Raw genomic sequence first — 26,016 nt, 5'->3', positions numbered from 1 at the left:
CCCTTGACCGGAATCAAACCTGGGATCCTTAAGTCCGCAGGCTGATGCTCTATCCACAGAGCCAAACGGGCCAGGGCAAGACATGGACTTTATTACTTACACAATGAGGAAGACCCCATGGCCTCCAGGGGAGTGAGTTTCTGCTCTAGGTCAGGGTTGGATAGGGGCTTAACTAGAAGGTAGGGGAACACCCTGCGTACAGGCAGGACAAAGACAGAGTCTGGTGAGGTTTTCAGCTGTCAGGGTCCAGGCAAGGCCCTGGGGTCTGTGCTGATCTGCTTCTTGTGGCCACTGGCCAGGCGGACACTGTTCCACTGACTGGAGGGGGAATTGGGCTATGTCTTTGATTGACCCCACAGTGCCCTAATTTTAGGGTTGGTGGGATGGTTAAGTGGTATAATGACGGTAAAAGTAATTAGAATGTAACAGGCAATCATTCAATAAATATTAATTATTTTTATTATTCTGAAGCATACAGGAAAGCTACCCTCAAAGCCTGCATCCTGGTCTCCTGGTCTGCACTAACCTTTGGGAAGTTCTTTCCTAATGCCTCTCTTTGAACATCCACACATATATTCTTTATATTTACATGTCTCTTTCACTTTGAATAACTAAATTTCTGGATCAAGCAAGTACTCATTAAAAGCTCTTTTTTTTTTTGTAAAAACTAAAATTTGCAGAAAAAGAGTTATTTATTTTTAATAAGAACATCAACAGATGGCAGAGAGAGAGAGAGAGAGAGAGAGAGAGAGGCGGGGGGGAGGAAGAACATCAACAGAGAATCTCACAAAAATGCTAATTAGCAATAAATCAAATCAAAACAGTCAGTTTGAGCACTTGAAATAACAAAGGTTTTGAGTCAGGGTTTCTTCAGTTTCTTTATAAAATAAGGAGACTGGCATACGATGTCTTCCAGCTTTACCAACTTGTAACTCGGCTGGATGTAATTTTTTCTTTTTGCTTATTTTTCAAACTTTATTTTTCAATTACAGTTGACATTAGCTATTATTTTATACTAGAGGCCCAATGCACGAAATTCATGCAAGAATACGCCTTCCTTCCTGGGGCTGCCGGCATCAGCTTCTCTCTGGCACCTGGGACCTGGCTGTCTTCTCTCTGGCCCCGACTTTGACTTGTTACAGAAGGACATCCAGAAGGACCCTCAGGTCTAATTAGCATATTACCCTTTTATTATTATAGATTATTATTATAGATTAGTTTCAGGTGTGCAGTTTAGTGGTTAGTTCCCACCCCCCAGTATTTCCAGTACTCAACAGGCACCATTCATAGTTATTGTAATAATACTGACTATATTACCTATGCTTTACACCCCTATTTTGTTAACTACCTATTTGTACTTCCTAACCCCTTCACCTCTTTTACCCAGTCCGCCAACCCCTCCCCTTTGGCAACCACCAGCCCGCTCTCTGTGTTCATGAGTATGTTTCAAATTTGTTTGTTCATTAGATTCCACATATAAGTGAAATAACATGGTATTTATCCTTGGCTGGAGTTCATTTAAACTATAACTTAGTTTACAGAAATTTTAAGTAGGGATAATTCACATAGTAGTGAATGGAACTGAAATTGAACGCGTGCTGACGTAGTCAGCGCTGAAATGTTCCACCTCCTCATTGGTTAGATCAGAATTCTGGGTGTGGCCAAAGATGGATGAGGCGGGGCCTTAGGCACTTCCAATCCGGCATTGGCGTGGTCAGCCTCGCGGTCTGGCCACGCCCCCACGCCGGCGCCGCCGGGGTCCTTCCGTACGCGTTGATATGATTGGCCGAGGAAGAGTGGCTCTCTTTTCCTCCCTGGCTGCTTGAAGACCAACCTTCATCATGGTGAGTCTCCCGTGCCCGTGCCGTCATCCGCTGCGTATCCGAGCCATCCGTCGCCCCCCGCTCCCCCCGTCCGCGCTACGGCCGCCCGAAGCCCGGTTGCGCTCCCCTGGCGTGTCGGACTGAGGCCTGATGCCGGGGGCCCCGCAGCCGCCGGCGGGGTTTCCAGGCTGCGCTGCTGACCGGGACACGCCGGGCGTCCGAGTCGAGGGCCTGGGGAGGAAGGGAGGGAGCGGTTGCTGCGTTTGTTGGCTTCGTAGAGTTCAGAGGATCGGGTGGCGTGAAACTCTTAGAACCCACAGTCGCAATGCGGGACAGGCGGTTTGCGGGGGACGGCAGCCCCCGGCGCGTTGGGGCGAATGAAACCGCTGTCCCGTGCGAGCCAGAGTGATGCCAGCTGCTGGGGCCCTGTTGTTACGCCTCGGGGATGCCGCTTCCCGGGACGAGAAGCAGCGCCCCAGGTTGTGACTAGTGAGGTCCGGAATTCGGAAGGCCCGGCACCGGTTTTTTTTAAGTCCGCTCCGCTTTGCGAGCCTTTCCCCCGGGCCCTTGACTTCCATAAGTAGATACTGTTGAAGGGAGCTTCGGTGTGGTTTTTCAAACAAATTGAAATCGAGCAACCAGACGTTGTGTGAAAGCATCCCCCCTTCTCCATCGCTTTGGTAAAGTTTATTTTGGTTTGCAAACATGCTAAATGTCCACACCCCGTGGTAGTTAGAGCTGTTGGGCCATTCAGAAGGGAATCGGGTTTTCTGGGCTGTGGAGCCGGTCCCTGAAGAAGGGGAGGTGCATGCAGGCCTGCAGCGCTGTCAGGTTTGTGCAGGAAGCTGTCGGGTTTGTGCAGGAAGTTGAAACGCGGAGCGGTGACTGAAGCGCTTGGTTTAGTCCAGAGAACGTTCTCAGCTGGGGGTGACTTTGGCCTCAGAGGGGACAAAGTCTGGAAACACTTTTGGTTACAACTGGGAAGTGGGGATGCTCTGGGCACCTGGTGATTAGAGGCCAAGGTCGCCACTAAACCATCTTAGAATGCTTAGGGCAGCCCCCACAACGGGACTTCCTGGGACCACGGTGTCCTAATGCAGAGGTTGAGATACCATGCCCCATCCAGGTGGTGCCCACACCAAAGGGAAGGAATACGGATTCCCACGCAGCTGCCGGCTGCCTTTTCTTGGTACTTAGTTTGTGTGTTTGGGTCCTGTGAGCTAGGCCCACCGTGGTAAGTGGGTTGGGAGGGAATGGGAATTTGGGACTTTTTTCTTTGTATCGAAGCTTTCCTGTTACGAGCCCCTGTGGCTCTTGAGCATTTGAAATGTGGCTCTTGCAGCTGAGGAATTGCATTTTAAATGTTATTTAATTAACTGTCCACATATGGTGAGTGCCTACTAGTTTGGACAGCGCAGTTCTAGATCTTGGAAAATCACAACAAGGCCAAGGAGAAGGTTGAGTAGTTTTATTAACTCGTGTTACTGTTTTCAGAATGACACAGTAACCATCCGGACCAGGAAGTTCATGACCAACAGACTACTTCAGCGGAAGCAAATGGTAAGGAAGGGGCACATCAGAGTTTGGTTAACTGCTCTCCTTTTTTAAAGATGTGTCACATTATAATAAATACTAAACTCCACATTTCCTTTTAGGTCATTGATGTCCTTCACCCTGGGAAGGCAACAGTACCCAAGACAGAAATCCGGGAAAAACTAGCCAAAATGTATAAGACCACACCGGATGTCATCTTTGTGTTTGGATTCAGAACCCACTTTGGTGGTGGCAAGACCACTGGCTTTGGCATGATTTATGATTCCTTGGATTACGCAAAGAAAAATGAACCCAAACACAGACTTGCAAGAGTAGGTATCTTCATTTTGTTACAGCTGCTGTAGACATTTTTCAATAGCATTATATTGTGGGTACAGTGAAATAAGCAAGAGCAAGCAGTCGGGGGAGGGACAACATACAGACCTAATGAGCTCTTAAGGGGTTAAGAGAACTCCTTGATAGAGGAACAGGTAGAGTCTGCAGCATATGAGGGGATAGCTTTTGAGCTGGGTCTGGAAGGGCAGGTAAAGTATTATTCCTGGGGATAGGAACTAGAAGTGGGGGTGAGTTGGGAAAGATAGGTTGTTGCCAAATAAAGTGAGATCCTTTGTACCAAATGTCTGAATTTAGACTTAACTCCCATAGGTAGCCAGGAGCCAGAGTAGTATTTGGGTAGCAAATTAAACTAGCAAGTAGATGACTTTTTTTTTTTTTTTTTAATTCTCACCTGAGGATATTTTCCCATTGATTTTTAGAGTGGAAGAGAGGGAAAGAGCGAAATATCAACGTGAGAGAAACATGGATTGGTTGCCTCCTGCATGCACCCTGACCAGGACCAGGGTCTGGGCAGGGGAGGAGTCTGCAACCGAGGTACATGCCCTCGGCTGGAATCAAACCTGGGAACTTTTGGTCCGAAGGCCAACGCTCTATCTACTGAGCCAAACCGGCTAGGGCTGGATTGTTAGTTATGCCTATCCTCTGAAGTCCTTTTTCTCCTTGCTATTAGATAAATCTTACAGAAGAGCTGTGAGGGAAATTATTGTGGTCTGGTAGATAGATGTTGCACTCTTTACTGGGTGCTGGGAGGTGTTGAGATGACATTGAAGCCGAGAGCCTTGTAAAGATATGGAAGTAGTCTTTTAGGCAGCAGGAACAGTAAGTGCAAAAGTGGAGAGTGACGAGGAGTCGGTTATAGCAGTCTCCATGGAGGGTGGGTGGAACTCATGGAAAAGGCTCCTTTGTCAGCTGGGAGTAATCTGGAGATGAAATGGAAGAGACTCTGAAGAGAAGGCAAATGTTGGGGGGCCTTGTTAGCTGTAGGTTCAAGGCTGGACACTAATAGCCGAGTCCCCTGAACTTACCACGCAGGGAGTGTTGAGTGGACATTTGTTTCCTGTGCTATTTATACTCACTGTTTCTTAATTTAAATCCCTTTCTGTTCAAGTATTAAATGCACTTGAAAAGTTTAATTTGGGGAGCTGCATTTCTTGAGCTCTAACCTGGTCCATTTTCCTACCAGATTAGTGGGTAATGATGCTTTGCAAATAACCTATATACATTCCTTTCTCCTTCAGCATGGCCTATATGAGAAGAAGAAGACCTCAAGAAAACAGAGAAAGGAACGCAAGAACAGAATGAAGAAAGTCAGGGGGACTGCAAAGGCCAACGTTGGTGCTGGCAAAAAGGTATGGCGAATCAAGGAAAATACAGAGGTGTCAACTGCAGGTCTTTAGTTTCTAGAAAAAAGGGGTTTTGTTTTCTTTAATAACTTTTCTTAATGTTTCTTCCCTCCCACTACTTCTGGATTACAGAAGGTAACGTATTTGAGAAGCTATAGAATGTAGTATCCTAACACCACGTCAGTAGAGTAGCTTCTCCCACAGTTGCTTTGCCACAGCTCACAGATTAGCACAACACGGCGGCCACATCGGTTCAGTGATCACCCTGGTGGGCGCCTTGCAAGCCCAATCCGGAGTTGTTTTTTTTAAAATATATTTTATTGATTTTTTACAGAGAGGAAGGGAGAGGGGTAGAGAGTTAGAATCATGAAACATCAATGAGAGAGAAACATCCATCAGCTGCCTCCTGCACACCTCCCACTGGAGATGTGCCCGCAACCAAGGTACATGCCCTTGACCGGAATCGAACCTGGGACCTTTCAGTCCGCAGGCCAACACTATCCACTGAGCCAAACCGGCCAGGGCCAATCCGGAGTTTTCATTTTACTAATTGACACAGGCTCACCAGGATGCAGATCTAGTTTTCTGAGACTGAACTTACTTTAAAATGGACAACTGGGTAAGAAGCAGTTGAATCAATGTGGCCTGTGTTCTGGCATGCTGGAGAGGCAGCTGAAATCTGAATTGTTGACCTCTCCAGTTAGCCAAGACTTAAGTGATTTTAATGATGAGCAGCTTTTTACCAGCTTTGCCTAGCTAATTCTAAACAGTTGAATTAAGGTGTTGGGTTGTTAAGTTAACAAATAATCAAGTGTTCTGTGAACTTTTTTTTTTTTTTTGCCTTTTCCGTCTTGGATTTCTTGTTCATCAGAAATGAAGTGTCTGGCAGGTACAGAGATTCTGAGCACGGTGTGGGATGCATCACCTTCACTGAGTTTGCTTTGATGCTTTGCATGTTGGCTTTTGAACAATAGAGTTTCACAGTGTGGTTTATTGTAACACCATTAGAGGCCCGATGCACACAGTTCGTGCAAGAGTAGGCCTTCAGTCCCCCAGCTGCCGGCACTGGCTTCCCTCTGGCACCTGGGACCCGGGCTTCCCTCACAGCCCCGGCTTTGTCCGGAAGGTCGTCTGGAAGGTCCTCTGGAAGGTCCTCTGGTCTAATTAGCATATTATGCTTTTATTGTTATAGATTGCTATGCTTTAAGATAGTGTACTGTGAACAAAGGAGGAAAGGTTTTAATCACGCTTATTTGGGAAACTCAAAAATGCATGTTCCGGTGTGAAGTGGAGGAAGGTGGATATCCTACTTCGTAGGCACCCGTTAACTTCACTTGGAAAGTGTGTCTCAGAAAGTTACATACTCAGGCAATGGCTTTACTTGACACAAGGCTTGGGACGGGTCCTCTCCACTTATGAGCAGTCTTTTCCTTGGGGACTTGAGAGACATCCATTCTCTGCAGCTCTGATAATAAACTGGCCCAGGGAACTTGGCAAAGCTTCTGTCCTGGGATCATCCACTCAAAGCTGCCTTTTATCATGCCATTGTTTTTTACTCAACTTTTCATCTGATATAAATTCTAAATTTATTTATTGAATTTTAGAAAGAGGAATGGGAAGAGAGAGAGAGAAAGAAACACTGATTTGTTCCACTTATTTATGCATTCATTGGTTGGTTCTTATATGTGCCCTGACCAGGAATCAAACCCAAAACCTTGGTGTATCAGGATGACACTTCAACCTGCGGCTCTTTGGCCCCTTGAGTGTGGCTCTTCCACAAAATACCAACTTCTGTGCATGGGCTATGAAGTTTCAATCGCACTGTACATGTGCGCCCGCACGTGGTATTTTGTGGAAGAGCCACACTCAAGGGGCCAAAGAGCTGCATGTGGCTCGCAAGCCGAAGTTTGCTGACCACTGCTCTAGCCAACTGAGCTACCTGGCCAGGGCTGATTTTATATATATATATATATATATATATATATACACACACACACACACACACACACTAGGGGCCCGGTGCACGAAATTCGTGCACTGGGTGGCGGGGGGGGGGGGGGGGAGTGTCCCTCAGCCCAGCCTGCCCCCTGTCACATACTGGGAGCCCTCAGGCGTTGACCCCCATCACCCTCCAATTGCAGGATCGGCCCCTTGCCCAGGCCTGACGCCTCCACCAGAGGTGTCAGGCTTGGACAGGGGACCCCCATCTCCCCCCGATCACTGACTCTGGCCCCCACCCAGGCCTGAGGCCTCTGGCCCAGGAATCATGCCTGGGCAGGGGACCCCCATCTCCCTCTGATCGCTTGCTCCACCCCCCGCCCAAGCCTGATGCCTCTGACCCAGGCTTCAGGCCTGGGCAAGGGGACCATCATATCCCCCCAACCCCCGGCTCCGCCCCCCACCCAGGCCTGATGCCTCGGCCAGATGAGTTGACCCTCATCACCCTCCGATCACCAATCACCGGATCGGCCCCTTGACCAGGCCTGAGGCCTCTGGCAGAGGTGTCAGGCCTGGGCAGGGGACCCCCAGCTCCCCGCGGTTGCAGGCTCCGCCCCTGCCCAGGCCTAACGCCTCTGGCTGAGGCGTCCGGCTCGGGCAGCGGGGACCCGCAGCTGCAGCAGCCCCGCGATCGCGGGCTCCGCTTTAGGCCCAGGCAAGGGGCCCCTAGCTCCCGGGACTGCCAGCTTCGACCATGCCCAGATCCCATCGCTGGCTCCACCCCTACTTCCTGCTATCACTGGCCAGGGCGGAAAAGGCACCTGATTCTCCGATCATGGCTGGGGGGCAGGGCAAAGGCGGCCCCGGGGCTGCCTTTGCCCTGCTCCCCAGCTCTTAGCTCCCCCTGGGTTTCCAATCACTGTCAGTGGCAGGGGGCTTCTTCCTGCTTTCCCTTTCACCTCCCTGCATTGTGCCTACATATGCAAATTAGCCGCCATCTTGTTGGCAGTTAACTGCCAATCATAGTTGGGAGTTAATTTGCATATAGCCCTGATTAGCCAATGAAAAGGGTATCGTCGTACGCCAATTACCATTTTTCTCTTTTATTAGTATATATATATATATATATATATATATATATATATATATATATATATATATAATATTTTTATTGATTTCAGAGAGGAAGGGAGAGTTAGAGAGAGAAGCATCAATCAGTGAGAGTCATTGATCAGCTGCCTCTTGCATGCCCCTCAGTGGGGATTGAGCCTGCAACCCGGGCATGTGCCCTGACCAGAGATCAAACCATGACCTCCTGGTTCATAGGTCAATGCTCAACCACTGAGCCACGCCAGCTGGGTGGATATATTTTTTTAATTAAAAATTTCTCAATATAATTGTATATTCACATGAAAGCCTTTGATGAATATGCTTTTCCTACACATACTTGGTCAGAATGGTGCAGTTCCCAATTTTAAATACATTTTGCATATTTGAGCAGTGTAAACCAGTTGTAACGTGACTGAGCTTGGGCTGGGAGTAGTAGGATTCTGAAACGGGTGGTCACTGCCCCTGTGTGCTATGACCTCCCCTTCACTCCCCCTAGGCCAGGCAGTAAACGTGTTCTGCCTGCACAGAACTCAGATCACACTGACTTCCCAGCGCCATGGTTAACGTTGACAAACTGCCAGAGCTCTTATACCTACCCGTTGACAGAATTTCTGGAGATTGCAGAAAAGAATCAGTCTATATTTATTTGTCTTCTGGTCTAGATCTGAAGGATGTTTAACAATTCTTTTTTCTTCATTTAGCCTGAGTCTCATGTTAGTGCTCAGTGGTGACAGGTACATAGGGGCTACCTGTGGGGACCTGAGCCATCACTGCCCTACTTCAAGCTGTACTGGTGCATTTCACTAGCACTGCTCTGAAAAGCCGCCTGGAAAATGAATGCATAAATGAGCACGTGCATTTTATTTTTTACTTACTGGTTTTAGAGAGAGAGAAAGGGAGAGAGAAGAAAACATTATTTGTGACCCATTTATCTTTGCATTCAATAGTTGCTGCTGTCCTGACTGGGGATCTAACCCCCAACCTTGGTGTATCTGGATGATGCTCAATCAACTGAGCTACCCCGCGAGGGAGAGCGAGCACATAACATTTTTTGACTAAAAAAAAAAAAAAGTCAGGCATATTAGTGTTCCTATTATTTTAGTTTTTGTTTAGGTATTGGAATTGGTATTTGCTTTTTACCTTTTCAGTGCAATGAATTATTTTAAATTAAGGAATACGTAATCTCATGTTTGAAGAACAGTTGAAGCATTTTTACCTTAGCTAAATTCTGCCTGTTTTAATATTAATTTGCACTACTTTTGTTAGCTGTGGATGGTGGCTTTTAAAGTTTTGAGCTGAAGCACATTTTAAAAGACTTGCTTGATCATTTAGACCTCTCCCATTATGGTTCCATTAGACTTTAGTCTGGGATGATTACCAAGTCTGTCGATGGTGCTAGTGTATAAGGGTGCCCAGCGCAGTCAATGTTGCTGGGCAGAGCAGAGGTATGCCTACTTCATCTATAAGTAGGCAGTGGCAGCCTGGGTTGGGATTAGCGTTGTACTGATCTCTTCATTGTGAAGTCATCACGCCACATTGTTTGCATAAGAGCCTGAGTAATCAGGCAAGGTATTCTCAAAAATTGGGAGTAATAAAATCAGTGAGTGTGTCTAAGGAGTGTTCTATATACATTCTGCAAAGGAGAGAAGGATCATCTTCGAGGTATCTGATTGCATGCACGTAAATGCAGATTATTTTGGAGTTTAAAAGGGACTATTAATGAATGTCTCTTCCCCCTCTTCCCTTTTCCCTTCCCTGCCACTGATTCAGTGAGCTGGAGATTGAACTACAGGTATATATAATTCAAGCTTTTCATTTAGAGCACTAGACTTCATTTACTGACACAGTAATTTAAAAGTAGAGCATGCAAAGTAGATGTAGAAGTAGATTTACAAATGTGCTCAAGAGTTGTGTTTTAAATACTAATAGTGACATGGCTTTGTTTTTAAAATTTAGTAATATTTAACTCATTGTTTGTTTGTTTCCTAACTTGAATGTTCTATTTCTTATTTATTTATTTATTTATTACATTTTTTCCCCTTTATTGATTAAGATATTACAAATGTGTCCTCATCCCCCCAATGTCCCCTCATCCCCCCAATCCTGCCCTCACCCCCTGTTGTCCACATCCATCACTCATGCAAATGTTCTATTTCTTGATGTTTATGTTGTGTCGTGATCATACAAACCTAACGTCATTCTAGGTTACTAATAATTGTCCTGCATGAATGTCATTAATTTTGGAGTTTGTTGACTACTTTGAACTTGAATTTTTAAAGTTCCGTTCAGCAGTTGCTAACTAAATTTTTTTTTCTTTGATTCACAGAAGGAGTAAAGATTCTTCGGTGACTTTATCTGTGATGGTTGTGCAGATTTTTCATGAGAGGATTAAAAAACTATGAACTTTTATGTGTCTGGTTGTTTGATTTTTACTGGGAGTGTAACTAGTCTTCTGTTTATCGGACTTAAGATTGCTGCCCCCAAGTTCACATGTTCCATTAATCTAATTCACTGAAAACGTGGTATGATGGGGTGGCGTTTATCCTTTCATTTAACAGCACAAAGACATCAGGTTAGAGAATGGGCAACGTGGGAGCATGCAGGGCCAGTACGGAGTGCTCATTTACTATCCGCCATCAGTATAATGGTGTTTCTGAAAGAGACCTAAAATCTGATTCCTTTTTGTTCTTTCTAGAATCCACTTAGTTCTTGTTACTGAAAAGATTATTTGCTGGCCTCAATGAAAATCAAAATTATTAGGTCACATTTTTATTCTGACTAGGATCAAAATTGTTACCTGTGTGTTGTAGGTTTATGCTTATGGGTTAAGTGAGTGGTTTATTATGAGTGGGGAATTTTTGTTTTGTTAATCCACCTGAGGCTATTTTTTCTTTGGTTTTTAGTGGGGGAAAGGGGAGACAGAAACATAAGTGTAAGAGACCCATCGATTGGTTACCTCCAGCATGCACCCCGATCAGGACCCTGCGGATCAGAACAGAAGCCCTTTGGTGCATGTGCACTCTAACCACTGACCCACACCAGCCAGGGCTGTAGAGCTTTGTTAACGGGATGTGCTCAGGGAGAGCAGTTAGTAGCCATAGCCTCTGGAGAAGGGAATTGTGATTAGCTCTGGCTGGGCTGGGATGTTGTGAAAGTCACAAATTGGCTGTCTTAGTCTGTAAGCTTTTAAACATGCTGAGCATTTTGAAAGAACAGATTTTACATAAAGATCCAGATTCCTAGCCTCTATCTGGAAGTATCAGCTGGCCCTTCCTGCCTGGGGCACTTGGTAGGGTTAACAGGTGGGCTACGAGCCTCAGGACAGGTGTTGCTCTCCGGTTCCCATGGCCACTATTGCAGCTAGCTTGCACCCTCGTCTCCTGGGGGCCTTGTGTCCCCTCTGCATGCTCTTTCCACCTTGTCCAGCTGAGTGGGCAAGTCACTTGGTCCCCTGATTGGGTTTAAATTGGGGCTCCCAAGGGTATTTGGTCTGCTGACCTGACACACGAGGTTGTTTTGATGGGCAAATGATGATGCATCTTTGAAACAAGTGCTAAGCAAGTGTGACTGGAAGCAGGAACTTGCAGAAATTCTCATTAAATTGTAGGCAATTGTGTTATTGAACTTCAGGGTTCTTGGAGATTCAGCACTTCCTTGGCCCTGACAGTAATCAGACCACACTGCTGCTGTCAACAGGCTTTGAAAGCCTCCATAAAAATGCAAGGTTGCAACAGGGAGAGCACATCTCCCCCTTCAACTTGCTACTGGGTGGGGGGGTGGGGGTTGAAGCTTTGGGAGAGGTAGCAGGAGTCAGAGGATGGTGAGCAGCTAGAGGTGGTTCTGAAGGCTGAAGAGTCCAGTGAAGAGTGGGGTGCTTTATAGCTTGCCTTAGAACTACACCCCTGAATTCCTTTTGTAGCTGCACATGCCAGATTGTCGGGCACCTTTTAACGCTCAGCTTTCTTCCTCGAAAGCTGATTATTTTGGGCTACTTAAAAGGCAACATCCCCCCCCCCCCCCCCGCCCCTTGATAGCTCTCCTTGCGTCTCCCCCTGTCCGGAATCCAACTCGCCATGAATTCCTTACAATTTGGGCTTCTAAAGTGTAAAATCTACACCATTCTCCACCTCTGCACCAGCACACACCACCTCTCCGGAGTTCCCTGGCCACCTTCTGCACTCCTGTTCTCTTCAGTCCTTTTCTCCTGAAGAGAAGGATCCTCCCACAACTCATGCTTTTTCGTGTTAAAACTTTCCTGTGATGTCCCAGTACTCTTAGCATAATGACCAAAATTTTACTATGGTTCAGGAAGATTCTGTTTCCCCAAAATCTGTTGCTTCCTGCAACCAACCCCTGCCTCCAAGCAAAGTAGTAATGGAAAGGTGAGGGAGGGAAGGGGGTGGGGAGGGGAGTTGGGCTTCGGGGGCAGCCTGGGGAGGATATGTGTGTGGTGTCACCACAAGGGCAGCTGGGGAGAAAGGGATGACAGCAGCAGCAACCAGTCCTGTGAGTTTGCAGCGTTGTCCCCTGGCAGGGCCCATCCTCCTAAGAGCCAGACTTGAGGGCGAGGGAAAAGCAACATCTTAAATACATCATACTCTTGGAGCCGAGGCAGCTGCTGTTAACTCTATAAACTATCTCCTTTAATCTGCACAATAGCCCTAAGAGGTCTTAACCAGACCCCTGTTGGAGAGGGTTTCGAGCCCCACCAACTAAGTGATGGAGCTGAGATTGGACTGCAATTGTATGACCCCAGAGTCTTTGTTGGGCACTTACTCATTCACTCAAATATTGAGTAGCTGTTTTCTGTAGGACATATAGTGGTATATATGACTCATGATTTATATGCCTACTATGTGCTCAGCAAGGTGTCTGTTGCCAGGGGATCATTGAACAAGTTAGATGGCCGACTGAATTCCCCATTTATTACTGAGCTGTGTGCTAGTCCCTGTCCTGGGAGATGGATGAAGGAGCAGTCCCTCCCCTCAAAGCTCACAGTGGGTTTAGCAACTTGAAACAGTCTTAAGGCCTGGCTTCTGCTTCTTACCAGGAAGCACCAGACAGTGCGTAATTGTGTTAAGTTATGTCATAGGGATCCAGAAGCGAGAGGATCAGTGCAGGGGGGCTGGTATTGTCTGGCTTCTGAGAGAACATCAAGTGGGGCAAGACATGTGATTGATCTGGACACAGGAGCAGGGGTCTCACTTGGCGCCATGGAAGATGGGAAGGAACACGGGGCTGGGAAGAGCAGGCAGCTGTGGTGTGAGGCAATTCCAGTCGTTCTGCTGAGGGAAGAGGAGACCAGATTGGGGAGGGTGGGAGCAGAGCGCAGGTAGGCATTTTCTTATCAGTGAGCCGAAGGCCCTGTGGTGACTGGTGGCTTCCAGCAGCTTGCACAATGCATCTCTGGTAGGAGAAATTCCATTTCAAAAATAGACTTCAGGTTGGCTGCCAGAGTACAGAGGCATCCCACTTTGACTCGTTAGTGCTGACAAAGCAGAGGCTTCCCTGAGTTCTGGAGCTCTAGTGTGGGTCTAGGGAGCGAGCAGACTCCCACACTTTCATTTGACCTTGCACGCCCACTCACCTTTAAATGTCTGTAGGCCAGACATTGCAGCAGTGAGACCCCCAGAACAACAAACTCCACGGTCTGGTTGGGAGATAGGGTACAAGCGAGGTTCTGGTGGGAAATGAGACAGGAGAGCTCATCAGGGAGGTGGTCAGGGAGGACCTGCTATGCCAAGGATTTCTCTCCAATAACGTGGTTGAATGAATCCGCTGGAGAATTAGATGTTCAGCAATGGATTGAGTGTCCTTGGCACATGCTGAATTCCTCCGCATGGGAGATATTTGAGCTGTTGGGCTGCTCACCATGTATGTAGGAGAGGGGATGTGAACAGGAGGTTAGGGGTAGATGAGATGGAGTCCATGCAGTTTAGCGTGGGAAAAAGCTAGACTGGCATCTGGAGACCTACTTTCTGACCCCTACCCCTCCTCCAGCCAGCTGGGGCCATGGAATTGGCAAGGGACTTCCCTTTTCTGGGCCTCCATTTCCCTGTCTAGGTGTGGTACAAGGGCTAGGTGAGTGGTTCCCAAGCCTGGCATGTGGAGGCTTGTTCAAAATACAAATGCCCAAGGCCCCTGGTCCCAGGAACCCAAGCATCTGAAGTTGAACAACTTCCAGATTGGTATGCTGATCAGCTAGGCTAGGGGAACGGAACTGAAGAGTCTGAGGTCCCTTCTGCCTATGAGAATTGTGTGTCTCTAAGCAGGAGACCTGGTCTCTGGCCACAAGAAGCTGGCATATAAACAGTGATAGTACTATTACTTCTGCTAATAAAATAGTGATGACAGCAGAATAGTTTTCTAGGTGCCAGGCACATAGTAAGCCTGTTGTGCAAACTATCTTATTTACCTTCTATAACTACTCTATGAGGGAGGTACTATTATTCTTATTTATTTTTTAAATTTGTATTTATTTTTAAAATATATTTTCTATTGATTTCAGAGAGGAAGAGAGAGGGAGAGAGAGATAGAAACATCCATGATGAGAGAGAATCATTCATTGGCTGTCTCCTGCACACCCCCTACTGGGGATCGAGCCTGCAACCTGGGCATGAATCCGTGACCAGAATGAAAACCGGGCCCCTTCAGTCTGCAGGCAGAAGCTCTACCACTGAATGAAACCAGCGAGGGCTCTTATCCCCATTTTATAGACAGAGATTGAGGCTCAAAGAGGTTAAGGCACTTGGTCAAAATGACACAGCTTTGAAATTCTGTGACATCTCTGGACACTCTTGGAACTTCTAAGGAGCTTGTACTGAGTTCTGATGGTTGCAGAAAGATTAGCAGGGCAGTGCTTCCCCCAAAGGGGTCCTGAACAGGCAGCATCAGCAACTGGGAACGTTTAGAAATGCAGATTCTCAGGTCCACAACAGAACTAATCACAAACTGAGGGTGGGGCCCAGCAGCCTGCATTTTAACGAGTTCTCCAGGCGATTCTGACGTGGGCTGAAGTTTGAGAAAACTGAGCTAGGGGGGTCGAGGGGAAGACATTCCAGGAGGGGCAGTTGTGGGGACTAGAAAGGGTTGTGCTATACCCCATCGCGGACCTTCCCTTTGGCGGAGTAAAGAAGGCTGATAAGTCACACGGACTCCCACGAGGGGGCGCTGTGGGCACAGGCTTGGATGCTGCCTGCTTTGTTGTCAGGGCTGTACCCTTGCGGAAGCATGAAAAAAGCCTGCTGCCACATCAACTGGAGAGGTCACTTTCTTCTTAGAGAAGGTCTAATGGGGGTGGTAATCTTGTTTACAGGATTCAGCCTTCGCCGGGAAGCTGAATCTGCAGGGCTTGCTGCTGTTCACATGTGCGTGGCGATGCCCACCCATCCGTGCTGCAGTGTCCGCAGAGCCTGCGCGCACGGCATTCTCTTGCAGCTGCCCAGCCCCGGGCTTGCAGTTTCTTGGGGAGGGAGAAGGCTGGAACCCCAGCGGCCAGCTCTGCTGCAGCATTCTCCCTGAGGGCGATGCCTCTGTCCTGTTCTTGGACAGTCTGGGTGGGGACCAGAGTGCTGGGACAAGCCTGTCTTTAAGCCTCACCAGTGCCCAGCCATACTTAAAGGTCTCATGCACACCCGGTCTCTGGGCCTCAGTTTCCTACTCTAAGATAAGGGACGGGCTCTGAGAAGGTGGCTCTCAGCACTTCCTCTACGCCAGAGGTGGAGAACTCTTCTGCCAAGGGCCATTTGGGTATTATAACACGAGCCCGGCAAAATTATCATCTTAAAAATTAGCCTGCTATATTTAGTCAAGCATTCAATGAACTCATCCCTAATGCCTTGGCAGGGCCAGACCAAATGATTTCGTGTCCTGTGGGCTGGATGTGCCCCACCCCTGCTCTATGCAGAGAAAATGCTTCCCTGGGGAGTGGAGAAGGAGGTAGACTGGTCCTACTTGAGGAACTCGGATGGCAAGGCCAGCTGCAAGCATCTGTCTCCCCTATCCCTTTAAGTAAGCCTCGGCGGGGGCTGGTGCAGGCAGTAAGGTGGAACCTGGCAAATTGGATTTTTAAAAAGTCCACATCTTTGGACATCAAGGATTTGCCTCTATAGATTTCTGTTCTGCGTTGCTTGGCGGGAGGAAAGATTTACACCCTGTTCTCTCGGCTGCAGTGTATATTTCTCCTGAAAATACAGTGCTGCAGAGGGAGGGGCGGCGACAGCGAGGGGCTTCAGCATTCCTCATTAATCCAGGGATTGGCGTCCTGCCCCTCACGGTGGCCGCTCTGCCTGGGCCGTTAGTCTCTGGAACGATGAATTCAGAAAGCTGTAGACATGTGGATCACAGAGCCAGGGGATTAGAGCGAGGGTCTGCTCCAGCCCTCTGCTGGCTCGTTCTGTCTGTGATGATTCAGGTGATGGGGAATATAAGACATTTTGGGGGCTAGCAATCTGAATCTGTGCAGTAACCTAATGGACATTCTTGATAGCCTATAATTAAGTCACTGCCCCTTTCTCCACAATCTGGTCTTGCAAAACCTGTTTACCTAAGTCCTGCCATTTTATAGAACCATGGCCAATACACAACCCCCAGAGGTTACCAGCGCTGGCGCCAGGCCAGGCCTTCAGGTGTGGTCGCACGGCCCCCATCCCAACACAAAGCCCGCGAAAGGTCCGGAAGTCCCATCCATATCTGGGGGACTAAGAAACCAAAGGGTATAAAGGAAGAGCTTCCTCCATATTGGTTTGCTCAGGATTTGGAGAGAAAGTCTCCCCTGAGTCACTGTACTAGTACATGAGAAACATCTGAAAATGAGTGGGTTTTCCCTGTATCTCCAAGTACTCCTGTGTATTTTTCGGTCGCCTGGTAAATTCTGTAACATAGGGAGTTTGGTTAGAAATGGCCCAACCGGTAGGCAAACACCCTCGTGTGGCAGCTCTGCTTGGGGAGGAAAGTGAAACAGGACGCCTCTTGCCTCCGGGCCTCCTCACAGAGGGGAGGGAGCTCTTCAGTTGATGTGGCCCCTCCACTGTGCATGCAGGTAGCACTGCATTTTATCTGCTTACGGATGAGACCACTGAGGCACAGAAGGGCCAGGTGACTCCCTCCACCCCTCCCACCCCCCTGTCCCTCAGCCTTTTGCTATTGAGTTGTGTGAGTTCTTTGTACATTTTAGGGCTTAACCCCTTACCCATGATATTGTTTGCAAATATTTTCTCCAGTTCAGTAGGTTGCCTTTTCATTTTGTTGATGGCTTTTCACCTTAAGCTGGCGCCTCTCCTGACTCCTGATGGCAGGTGAGCCATTGGCTACTCAGGTGCCATTTACTTTTTTATTTTATTTGAATGTTCTACCCTTAGGTTTTTTTTTTTAAATTTCATTGGTTAATAGTATAATGATTTGATATATGTATATATTGTGACATGATTACCACAATAAGTCTAGTTAACATTTATTATCTCATAGTTACACATTTGTTCTTGTGATAAGAACTTTTAAGATCTATTCTCTTAGTAACTTTCAAATGTACAATACAATATATTTTAATATATTTTATTGATTTTTTATAGAGAGAAAGGGAGAGGGATAGAGAGTTAGAAACATCGATGAGAGAGAAACATCGATCAGCTGCCTCCTGCACACTCCCCACTGGGTATGTTGTGCCCGCAAGCAAGGTACATGCCCTGGCCGGAATTGAGCCTGGGACCCTTGAGTCTGCAGGCTGACGCTCTATCCACTGAGCCAAACCGGTTAGGGCTGTACAATACAATATAGCTGATTTATTCTCTTAGTCATTTCTAAGTGCACAATGCAACATTGGTAACTGTACTCATCATTCTGTACATTATATCCCCAGAACTTATAATGTGAAATTGTCCCTTCTGACCACTTTCACCCATTTCACTCACCTCCACCCTTCCCATGTCCCCCACCCCTGCCTCTGGCAACCACCAATCGGTTCTCTGTTTCTATGAGTTGGTTTTTTTAGTGTGTGTGTGTGTGTGTGTGTGTGTGTGTGTGTGTGTTTAGATTATGCAATATTTGTTAGCGAGATCAGGAAATATTTGTTTTTCTCTCTCTAACTTATTTTACTTAGCATAATGCCTTCAAGGTTCATCCATGTCACAAGTGGCAGCATTTCCTTTTTTTTAATGGTTGAATAATATTTGTGTGTGTGTGTGTGTGTGTGTACACATATATTTTCTTTACCCATTTCTCCTTTCGTGGACATTTAGGTTGACTGTTGTAAATAATATAGTGAACATAGAGTGCAGATACGTTTTTGAGATCCTGATTTCATTTCCCCTACATATCTACTCAGGAGTGGAATTGCTGGAATGCATGGTAGTTCCATGTTTAATTTTTGGAAGAACCTCCATACTGTATTCCATAGTGCACCAATTTACCCACAGTGCACAAGGGTTCCCTTTTCTCCACATCCTCACCAACACTTGCTATCTCTTGTGTGTTTTCAAAAAAATATATTTTTATTGATTTCAGAGGGGAAGGGAGAGGGAGAGTGAGAAACATCAATGATGAGAGAGACTCATCAGTCAGCTGCCTCCTGCACACTGGGGATTGAGCCCGCAACCTGGACATATGCCCTTGACCGGAATCGAACTTGGGACCCTTCAGTCTGCAGGCCAGTGCTCTATCCACTGAGCAAACCCAGCTCGAGCTCTCTTGTGTTTTTGATGATAATCATTCTATCAGGTGTAAGGTGATATATATATTTCATTGTGGTTTTAATTTGCGTTTCCATGGTGATTAGTGATATTGAGCACCTTTTCATGTACCTGTTGGCCATCTGCATGTCTTCTTTTGGAAAAATGTTTATTCAGTTCCTCTGCCTGTTTTTTATTATTTTTTTAATTTTAAAAATTTTAATTTCTCTGTTACAGTTTACATTCAGTATTATTTTGTATTAGTTTCAGGTGTATAGCATAGCAGTTAGTCATATACTTTACAAAGTGTTCTCCCAATATTTCTGGTAATCACTTGGCCCCATACTTAGTTATTACAATATTATTGACTGTATTTTCTATGCTGTTCTTTACATCTTTGTGACTATTTTATGACTACCAACTTGTCCTTTTTAAGCCCGTCATTTTTGTCATTTAGTCCCCTAACTTTTTTCCCCTTTTAAAAAATCAGATTGTTTCTTTGCAATTGAGTTGTGTGAGTTCTTTGTACATTTTAGGCATTAAGCCCTTATCCATGATATTGTTTGCAAATATTTTCTCCCATTCAGTAGATTGCCTTTTCATTTTGTTGATGACTTCCATTGCTGCACAGAAGCTTTTTAGTTTGATGTAGACCCACTTGTTTATTTTTGCTTTTGGTGTAAAATCCAAAAACATCGCCACCAAGACAGATGTCCGGGAGCTTACCGCCTACGTCTTCTTCTAGGAGCGTTCTGGCTTCAGGTCTTACGTTCGTGGCTTTAATTCATGCAGTTGATTTTTGAGGATGGCGTGAGATAGAGGTCCAGCTTCATTGTTTTGCATGTGGCTGTTCAGTTTTCCCAGCACCATTTTCCTTCTGTTTGTAATGTTACAAAGCACTCAGTGCTGTCCAGGGAATGTCTCCATGCTGTTCAGCTCATTGCTCTGTGCCGCCTCAGTGCCCCTGGAGGCTGAGTGCTGAAAACGCCTACAGTTGGTGCTCTCTGGGATGCGTTGTCTTTGGTTTAGATCAGCGGTCGCCAACCTTTCGGACCTCGCAGACCACCAGTGGTCCACGGACCACCGGTTGGCGACCGCTGGCTTAGATGGTGTGTTAGGTAGGAAGCCTTCAGCTGCCAGTAACTGAGAACTCACTGACCTTGACCAATGAGGACATTTATTTGCTTAGATAGAAGCTTCTGGATGCATAGGGACTTCAATTGGATTGGTGCAGCAGTTCCACAACGTCCCCAGGACCTAGACGGTTTCTCTCTCTGCTTTTCACTCACAGTGTTGGCTGCGTTTTGTAAGACGGTTGCCAATTACAGAGGGAGCCAGCAGGGCTGGGACTAGGGCGAGGGAATGAAATGCCTGGGACGTGGAAGCTAAGGAGGCATGATGTCAGGGAGCTTACTGCCTGTCTTCTTCTAGGAGCGTTCTGGCTTCAGGTCTTACGTTCGCGGATAATTCATGCAGTTGATTTTTGAGGCTGTTGTGAGATAGAGGTCCAGCTTCATTCTTTTGCATGTGGCTGTTCGGTTTTCCCAGCACCATTTCCTTCTGTTTGTAAGGTTACAAAGCACTCAGTGCTGTCCAGGGAACGTCTCCATGCCGTCCAGCTCATTGCCACTCAGGGTGGTACAAGTGAAGGGCTAGCACTTTCATGACCCCAAGGGTACCTCCCACTGCACAGGCCTGGCCCTGGGGCTCCTGGCCTTCCTGTTGGTGGGAGAGAGACTGCCTGCCTGCCTGCCTGCCTGCCTGGCTTCACTTACAGCAGGCTGCACTGTAATGAGTGGGTCCCCAAAGGCGCAGGGCATAAACACAGCACACATTTCGCGTTAACGCTCCTAACAGTCCAAGGCAGGGTGGTCAGGGTCGGCAGGAATCTTTCCTTCCAGGTCTCCACGGAGGCCTGGCCAGAAGTTTCTGTTGCTGTTCCAGTGGCTGCGCCTTAGCCTCTGCACACCTGACTGCAAGGGAGGCCGGGGAACGTAGGCTAGCTCCAGCCCAGGCACAGGTAGGAGAAGGGTTTTGGGGACATGGGCCGGTCTTTGCTGTGGCAGAAAGAAGTAAATGGGTACTTAACAGGGACTCTCAGACAGAAGTCTCTCAAGCAAAAGGGGGAGTTTATTGGAAATCTGGGTTATGTCAACCAACCAAAAATATAGGCAGTGCTGGTGGCCTTCCTGGGATTGGGCCTGGAGAGTATTCCAGTACAAACCAGCTTCTCCTCCCTCCTTCCCCGCTTTGATGCTCCTCCACTCTATTTGCGCCCTGGCTATGTTTGCCTTTCTTTCCATGGCCACCACGCCAGGCTTCCCATTAGTTCCCATTGAATGCATCCAACAACATTAATTAGACTCTGCATCCTACTTGTTGCTTCCTGGGAATGGGATGCTGCCTGGCCTGCCCAGGAGAGGGGTCTCCTCCTGGTTCTGCCAGCTCATGGGTACTATTTCCACTGACCTGTGGCTGAGGGAGCACTTGCTGAGAAGGGGGAAGGGGGTGGCTGCTAATGTGGCCACAGCAGCTGCCCTCATGTTGCTAAGGCTTCTGCCCTATCTTGTCACTTAAAAAAAAAAAGTAGCTTTATCTAATCTAATAATAGACAAACATGGTAATTGAGTGTACCTTCGCTATGCCTCCCATTGGCTAATCAGTGTGATATGCAAATTAACTGCCAACAAAGATGGCGGCTAATTTGCATACTGCAGGCAGGGTGGGCCAGCATGAGCCGCCATCTGGGCCCCCGTGTGCCACCTAAGCCCTGCCCCCAGCCAGGACCCCCGTGTACAGCCCTGGGAGGGTGGGACCCCCCCGTCTGTGGCCCTGGGTGGAGGGGCTTGGCGGCTCGATCGGCGAGGAAGCCCTATTCTTGCAGGAATCCTCCTGCAATGGGCTTCTAGTTGATATATAATTCATATACCAAAATAATCATCCTTTTAAAGTAAACAATTTAGTGGGATTTAGATATTCTTACAGTTTTGTAACCATCACCACCACCTAATTTTTGAACATGTTTGTCATGCCAGAAGAAACCCTGTGTCATTTAGCAGCCACTCCACATTTCCTCTGACCTCCACCCCCTGATCCTGGGCAGCCATCCATCTCCTTTCTGTCCCTATGCATTTTCCTATTCTGGACACATCTATTGTGTATAAATGGAATTATAGAATATGTAGACTTTTGTGACTGGATTCTTTCACTTAACACAATGTTTCTAAACTTCATATTGTAGCATGTATTAGTACTTTATTTTTTAAAAACAGCCTTTTGAGATATAATTCACATGCCATAGTATTTACCCTATAAACTGTACAGCTCAATTGTTTTCAGGATGTTTACCGGTTGTGCAACTCTCACCAATAGCTAGTTATGGACATTTTCATCACTACATAAGAGGAAACCTCTTACTGGCGAGGAGTTTCTCCCCGTTCTCCATCCTTCCTGCCCCTGACAGCCATAACGTCTATAGGGATTAGTCTATTCTGGACATTTTATGTAAATGGAATCATACCATGTGTATGATTTTATGCCTGTTTTTTTACACTTAGCATAATATTTTCTAGGTTCATCCATGTTATGATATACTACAGTACTTCATTTCTTTTCATTGGCAAATAGTATTCCATTATATTTACCCATTCATCAGGTGATGGACATGTGAATATTTCATTATATGAATATACCATATTTACCCATTCATCAGGTGATGGACATGTAAATATTTCATTATATGAATATACCATATTTATCCATTCATCAGGTGATGGACATTTCAATATTCCATTATATGGACATACCATATTTATCCATTTATCAATTGATGAACTTTTTGGCTATTAAAGATAATTCTGGGGCCCTAGCTGGTTTGGCTCAGTGGGTAGAGCATCGGCCTGCGGACTGAAGGGTCCCAGGTTTGATTCCGGTCAAGGGCATGTACCTTGGTTGTGGGCACATCCCCAGTGAAGGGCATGCAGGAGGCAGCTGATGGATGTTTCTAGCTCTCTAGCCCTCTTCCTTCCTCTCTGTAAAAAATCAATAAAATATTTTAAAAAAAGGCACATGCCCAGGTTGCAGGCTTGATCCCCAGTAGGGGGCATGCAGGAGGCAGCCAGTCAATGATTCTCATCATTGATGTTTCTCTCTCTCTCTCTCTCTCTCTCTCTCTCTCTCCTTTCTGAAATCAATAAAATATATTTTTTAAAAAAGAAAAACAAACTCTCTTTGTTTAAAAAAAAAAAGATAATTCTGGGGAGTATTTGAGATTTTGCTCCTCAGCATATGTTGTCAGTTTGGTTCAAATAAACTCTTATAAAAATTCTATTGAGCCCAGCTGGTGTGGCTCAGTGGTTGAGTGTTGACCTATGAACCAGGAGGTGATGGTTCTATTCCTTGTCAGAGCACATGCCCAGAGTTTTGGGCTTGGTCCCCAGTAGGGGACATGCAGGAGGCAGCCGATCAATGATTCTCTCTCATCATTGAACTTTCTATCTGTCTCTTCTCTGTCTCTGTCTCTTTCTCTTTGAAAGAAATAAACATATATTTTTAAAAATTCTATTTAAAAACGTTCTGCTGTTATGTGTTATTTACAAGAGCCAAGGTGTGGGAGCAACCCAAATGCCAACAATAGATGAGTGGATAAAAAAGCTGTGGTGCGCGAACACGCACGTGCGCGTGCATACCCAAACACACCAAACAAAACCAAAGTGTGGCCAGTGTGGCTCAGTCAGTTGGAATGTTCAGTATACTGAAAGGTTGTGGGTTTATTCCCTGGTTGGGGCTCACACAGGAGGCAACTGATTGGTGTTTCTCTCTCACATCAATGTTTCTCTCTCTCTCTCTCTCTCTCCCCCTTCCTCTCTCTCTGTCTCTCTCTCTCTCTCTCAAAATCAATAAAAACATGTCCTCGGGTGAGGATTAAAAAAAAATTATGGGCAAGATTTTGTGTGGACATATGCTTTTCTTTTCTCTTGGGTATATACCTAGAGTGGAATTGGTGGGTCAGAGTGGTTACTCTATGTTTAACATTTTGAGGTGCTGCCAAACTATTTTCCATAGAGGTAGCACCATTTTATGTTTCCACCAGCAACGTCTGAGGGTTCTAATCTGTCCACATCCTTGTCAACACTTATTATTATCTGCACTTGGATTTTAGCCATCTAAATCGTGTGAGGTGGTATCTCATTATGGTTTTGATTGGCATTTTATAATAACTAATGTTTTTGAGCATCTTTTCATGTGCTTATTGACTATATATCTTCTTTATTAATGTCTATTTAAGCCTTTGCTCTTTTAAAATTAGGTCATGCCGAAACCGGTTTTGCTCAGTGGATAGAGCATCGGCCTGTGGACTGAAAGGTTCCAGTTTCGATTCCGGTCAAGGGCATGTACCTTGGTTGCAGGCACATCCCCAGTGGGGAGTGTGCAGGAAGCAGCTGATCGATGTTTCTCTCTCATCGATGTTTCTGGCTCTCTATCCCTCTTCCTTCCACTCTGTAAAAAATCAATAAAATATATATTTTAAAAAAAAGTAAAAAAAATAAAATTAGGTCATTTGTCTTTTTATTGTTGAATTGTAAGTGTTCTTCATATATTTTACAGATTAGACTCTTGTCACATATATGCTTCACAAATATTTTCTCCCATTTTGTGTGTTGTTTTCTCACTTTTTTAAAAAAAATATATTTTATTGATTTTTTACAGAGAGGAAGGGAGAAGGATAGAGAGTTAGAAACATCGATGAGAGAGAAACATCGATCAGCTGCCTCCTGCACACCCCCCACTGGGGATGTGCCTGCAACCAAGGTACATGCCCTTGACCGGAATCGAACCTGGGACCCTTCAGTCCGCAGGCCGATGCTTTATCCAGTGAGCCAAACTGGCTAGGGCCTTCTCACTTTCTTAAAAGGCAAAAGTTTAAAATTTTGATGAATTCCAAATTATCTTTCATCACTCATGTTTTTGAAGTTTTATCTAAGAAATCATTGAACTCAAAGTCACAAAGATAGTTATGTTTTGCTTTATAAGTTATACAGTTTTGGCTCTTTCATTTAGGTCTGTGACTCACTTTGAGTTAATTTTTGTACTGTGTGACAGAGGCGTCTGACTTCATTCTTTGCATGTAGCTACTCACCTGTCCCAGCCCTCTTGCTGAAAAGACTGTTCTTTCCCCACTGACTTGTGCTGGCACCTTGTGGAAAATCGGGGGGTTTTCTGTCCTTGGAAACTGCTGTCAGGGCTCCCATGAGACTTTGAATGTAACAATAATGCATTTCTTTTATTAATCACCTCCTATTCTTATGCTAGGCACATTATATATATTCTCTTTTGTCCTCACAACAGTTTTGCAAGGTTTAATGTCAACAAGTGGTATTGTCCTAAGCCCAGAGATAAGCAAATTGAAACTCAGGATTTCACCACTTGCTAAGGGCTGTTCAGTCAGTGGCACAGCCGGGCCCTGAACTCAGTCAGTGGCTCCAAGGCCTCGGCTCAGCTGTTTACTGTGGTTCTCTGCTCCCAGGAGGTTCCACCAGCTTGGACACCCTTTCTAGGGCTCTTGGGGTGATGCCTAGCCAGACACATGTGTGGCAGGGGTTATGGTCTGAAACCTAAATGTCGATTATGACTTCACAGTTGATCTGGATGTTACAGAAAGCCTTCTTAGGAAGCGGGCACCCAGAGGGAAACAAGGGTGGGTCCTGCTCTGTCCTGTCCTGTCGGCCACTGCTGGAGGTTGTGTTAGATTTGGAAGCCATGAGCTGGAGCCCATTCAGAAAGGAGCACCAGGGTGGTGGCCTGCCTTCAGGTGACAGCCTGCCTTCAGGCGACGGCCCACCTTTGGGTGATGGCCTGCCTCCAGGTGGTGGCCTGCCTTCAGGTGATGGCTTGTGAGGCCTGTTTGAAAGGCCTGGAAATGAGCAGAGAGAGGTGCACTTGGTTAAGGGCTACCATGTAGGAAAAGGTAATGCTTGTTTCTGACGGTGGAAAGGATGGCAAAGCGTCTTGGTTGGAAAGGAATACGTTTTTTAAAAACTAGAGCTGCCCTGACCAGTTTGGCTCAGTGGATAGAGCGTTGGCCTGCGGACTGAAGGGTCCCAGGTTCAATTCCGGTCAAGGGCATGTACCTTGGTTGCGGGCACATCCCCAGTAGGGGGTATGCAGGAGGCAGCTGATCGATGTTTCTCTCTCATTGATGTTTCTAACTCTCTATCCCTCTCCCTTCCTCTCTGTAAAAAATCAATA

At 46.3% G+C, this 26,016-nt stretch overlaps 1 protein-coding gene across 8 annotated transcripts; it reads left to right on the top strand.

Annotated features, from left to right (window-relative positions):
- The first annotated feature begins 1,763 nt into the window (after nucleotides 1-1,763).
- Nucleotides 1,764-25,540, top strand: RPS24 (ribosomal protein S24). Of its 8 annotated transcripts, none has more exons than XR_009448351.1 (6): nucleotides 2,186-2,317; nucleotides 3,318-3,383; nucleotides 3,479-3,688; nucleotides 4,952-5,062; nucleotides 5,189-5,351; nucleotides 5,592-5,851. XR_009448351.1 is itself a non-coding variant. In XM_059662249.1 (6 exons), the coding sequence occupies exons 1-5, from the start codon at nucleotides 2,201-2,203 to the stop codon at nucleotides 9,875-9,877; spliced, it is 507 nt and encodes a 168-aa protein (XP_059518232.1). In that variant the 5' UTR covers nucleotides 2,186-2,200; the 3' UTR covers nucleotides 9,878-9,896; nucleotides 10,431-10,517. The 8 variants fall into 8 exon arrangements, 7 of the variants coding, with proteins under 7 accessions (XP_059518233.1, XP_059518232.1, XP_059518230.1 ...); XM_059662249.1 differs by lacking the exons at nucleotides 5,189-5,351; nucleotides 5,592-5,851 and adding exons at nucleotides 9,875-9,896; nucleotides 10,431-10,517; XM_059662250.1 differs by lacking the exon at nucleotides 2,186-2,317 and adding an exon at nucleotides 1,764-1,844 and having other exon boundaries at nucleotides 5,189-5,851.
- Nucleotides 25,541-26,016: the final 476 nt, after the last annotated feature.

This window comes from Myotis daubentonii, chromosome 13 (assembly GCF_963259705.1).
Source record: "Myotis daubentonii chromosome 13, mMyoDau2.1, whole genome shotgun sequence".
Classification (NCBI taxonomy): Eukaryota; Metazoa; Chordata; class Mammalia; order Chiroptera; family Vespertilionidae; genus Myotis; species Myotis daubentonii.
The sequence above is the reverse complement of the archived record's forward strand: the minus strand, read 5'-3'. Positions and strand labels throughout refer to the sequence as shown.

Bases quoted from the DNA above. Each gene is read 5' to 3' on its own strand.
- RPS24 (XM_059662243.1), top strand. From the start codon at position 2,201: ATGAAACCGCTGTCCCGTGCGAGCCAGAGTGATGCCAGCTGCTGGGGC. The intron at 2,318-3,317 runs GTCCGGAATTCG...TACTGTTTTCAG, and splicing joins CCCAGGTTGTGACTAGTGAG to AATGACACAGTAACCATCCG. The intron at 3,689-4,951 runs GTAGGTATCTTC...TTTCTCCTTCAG, and splicing joins CCAAACACAGACTTGCAAGA to CATGGCCTATATGAGAAGAA.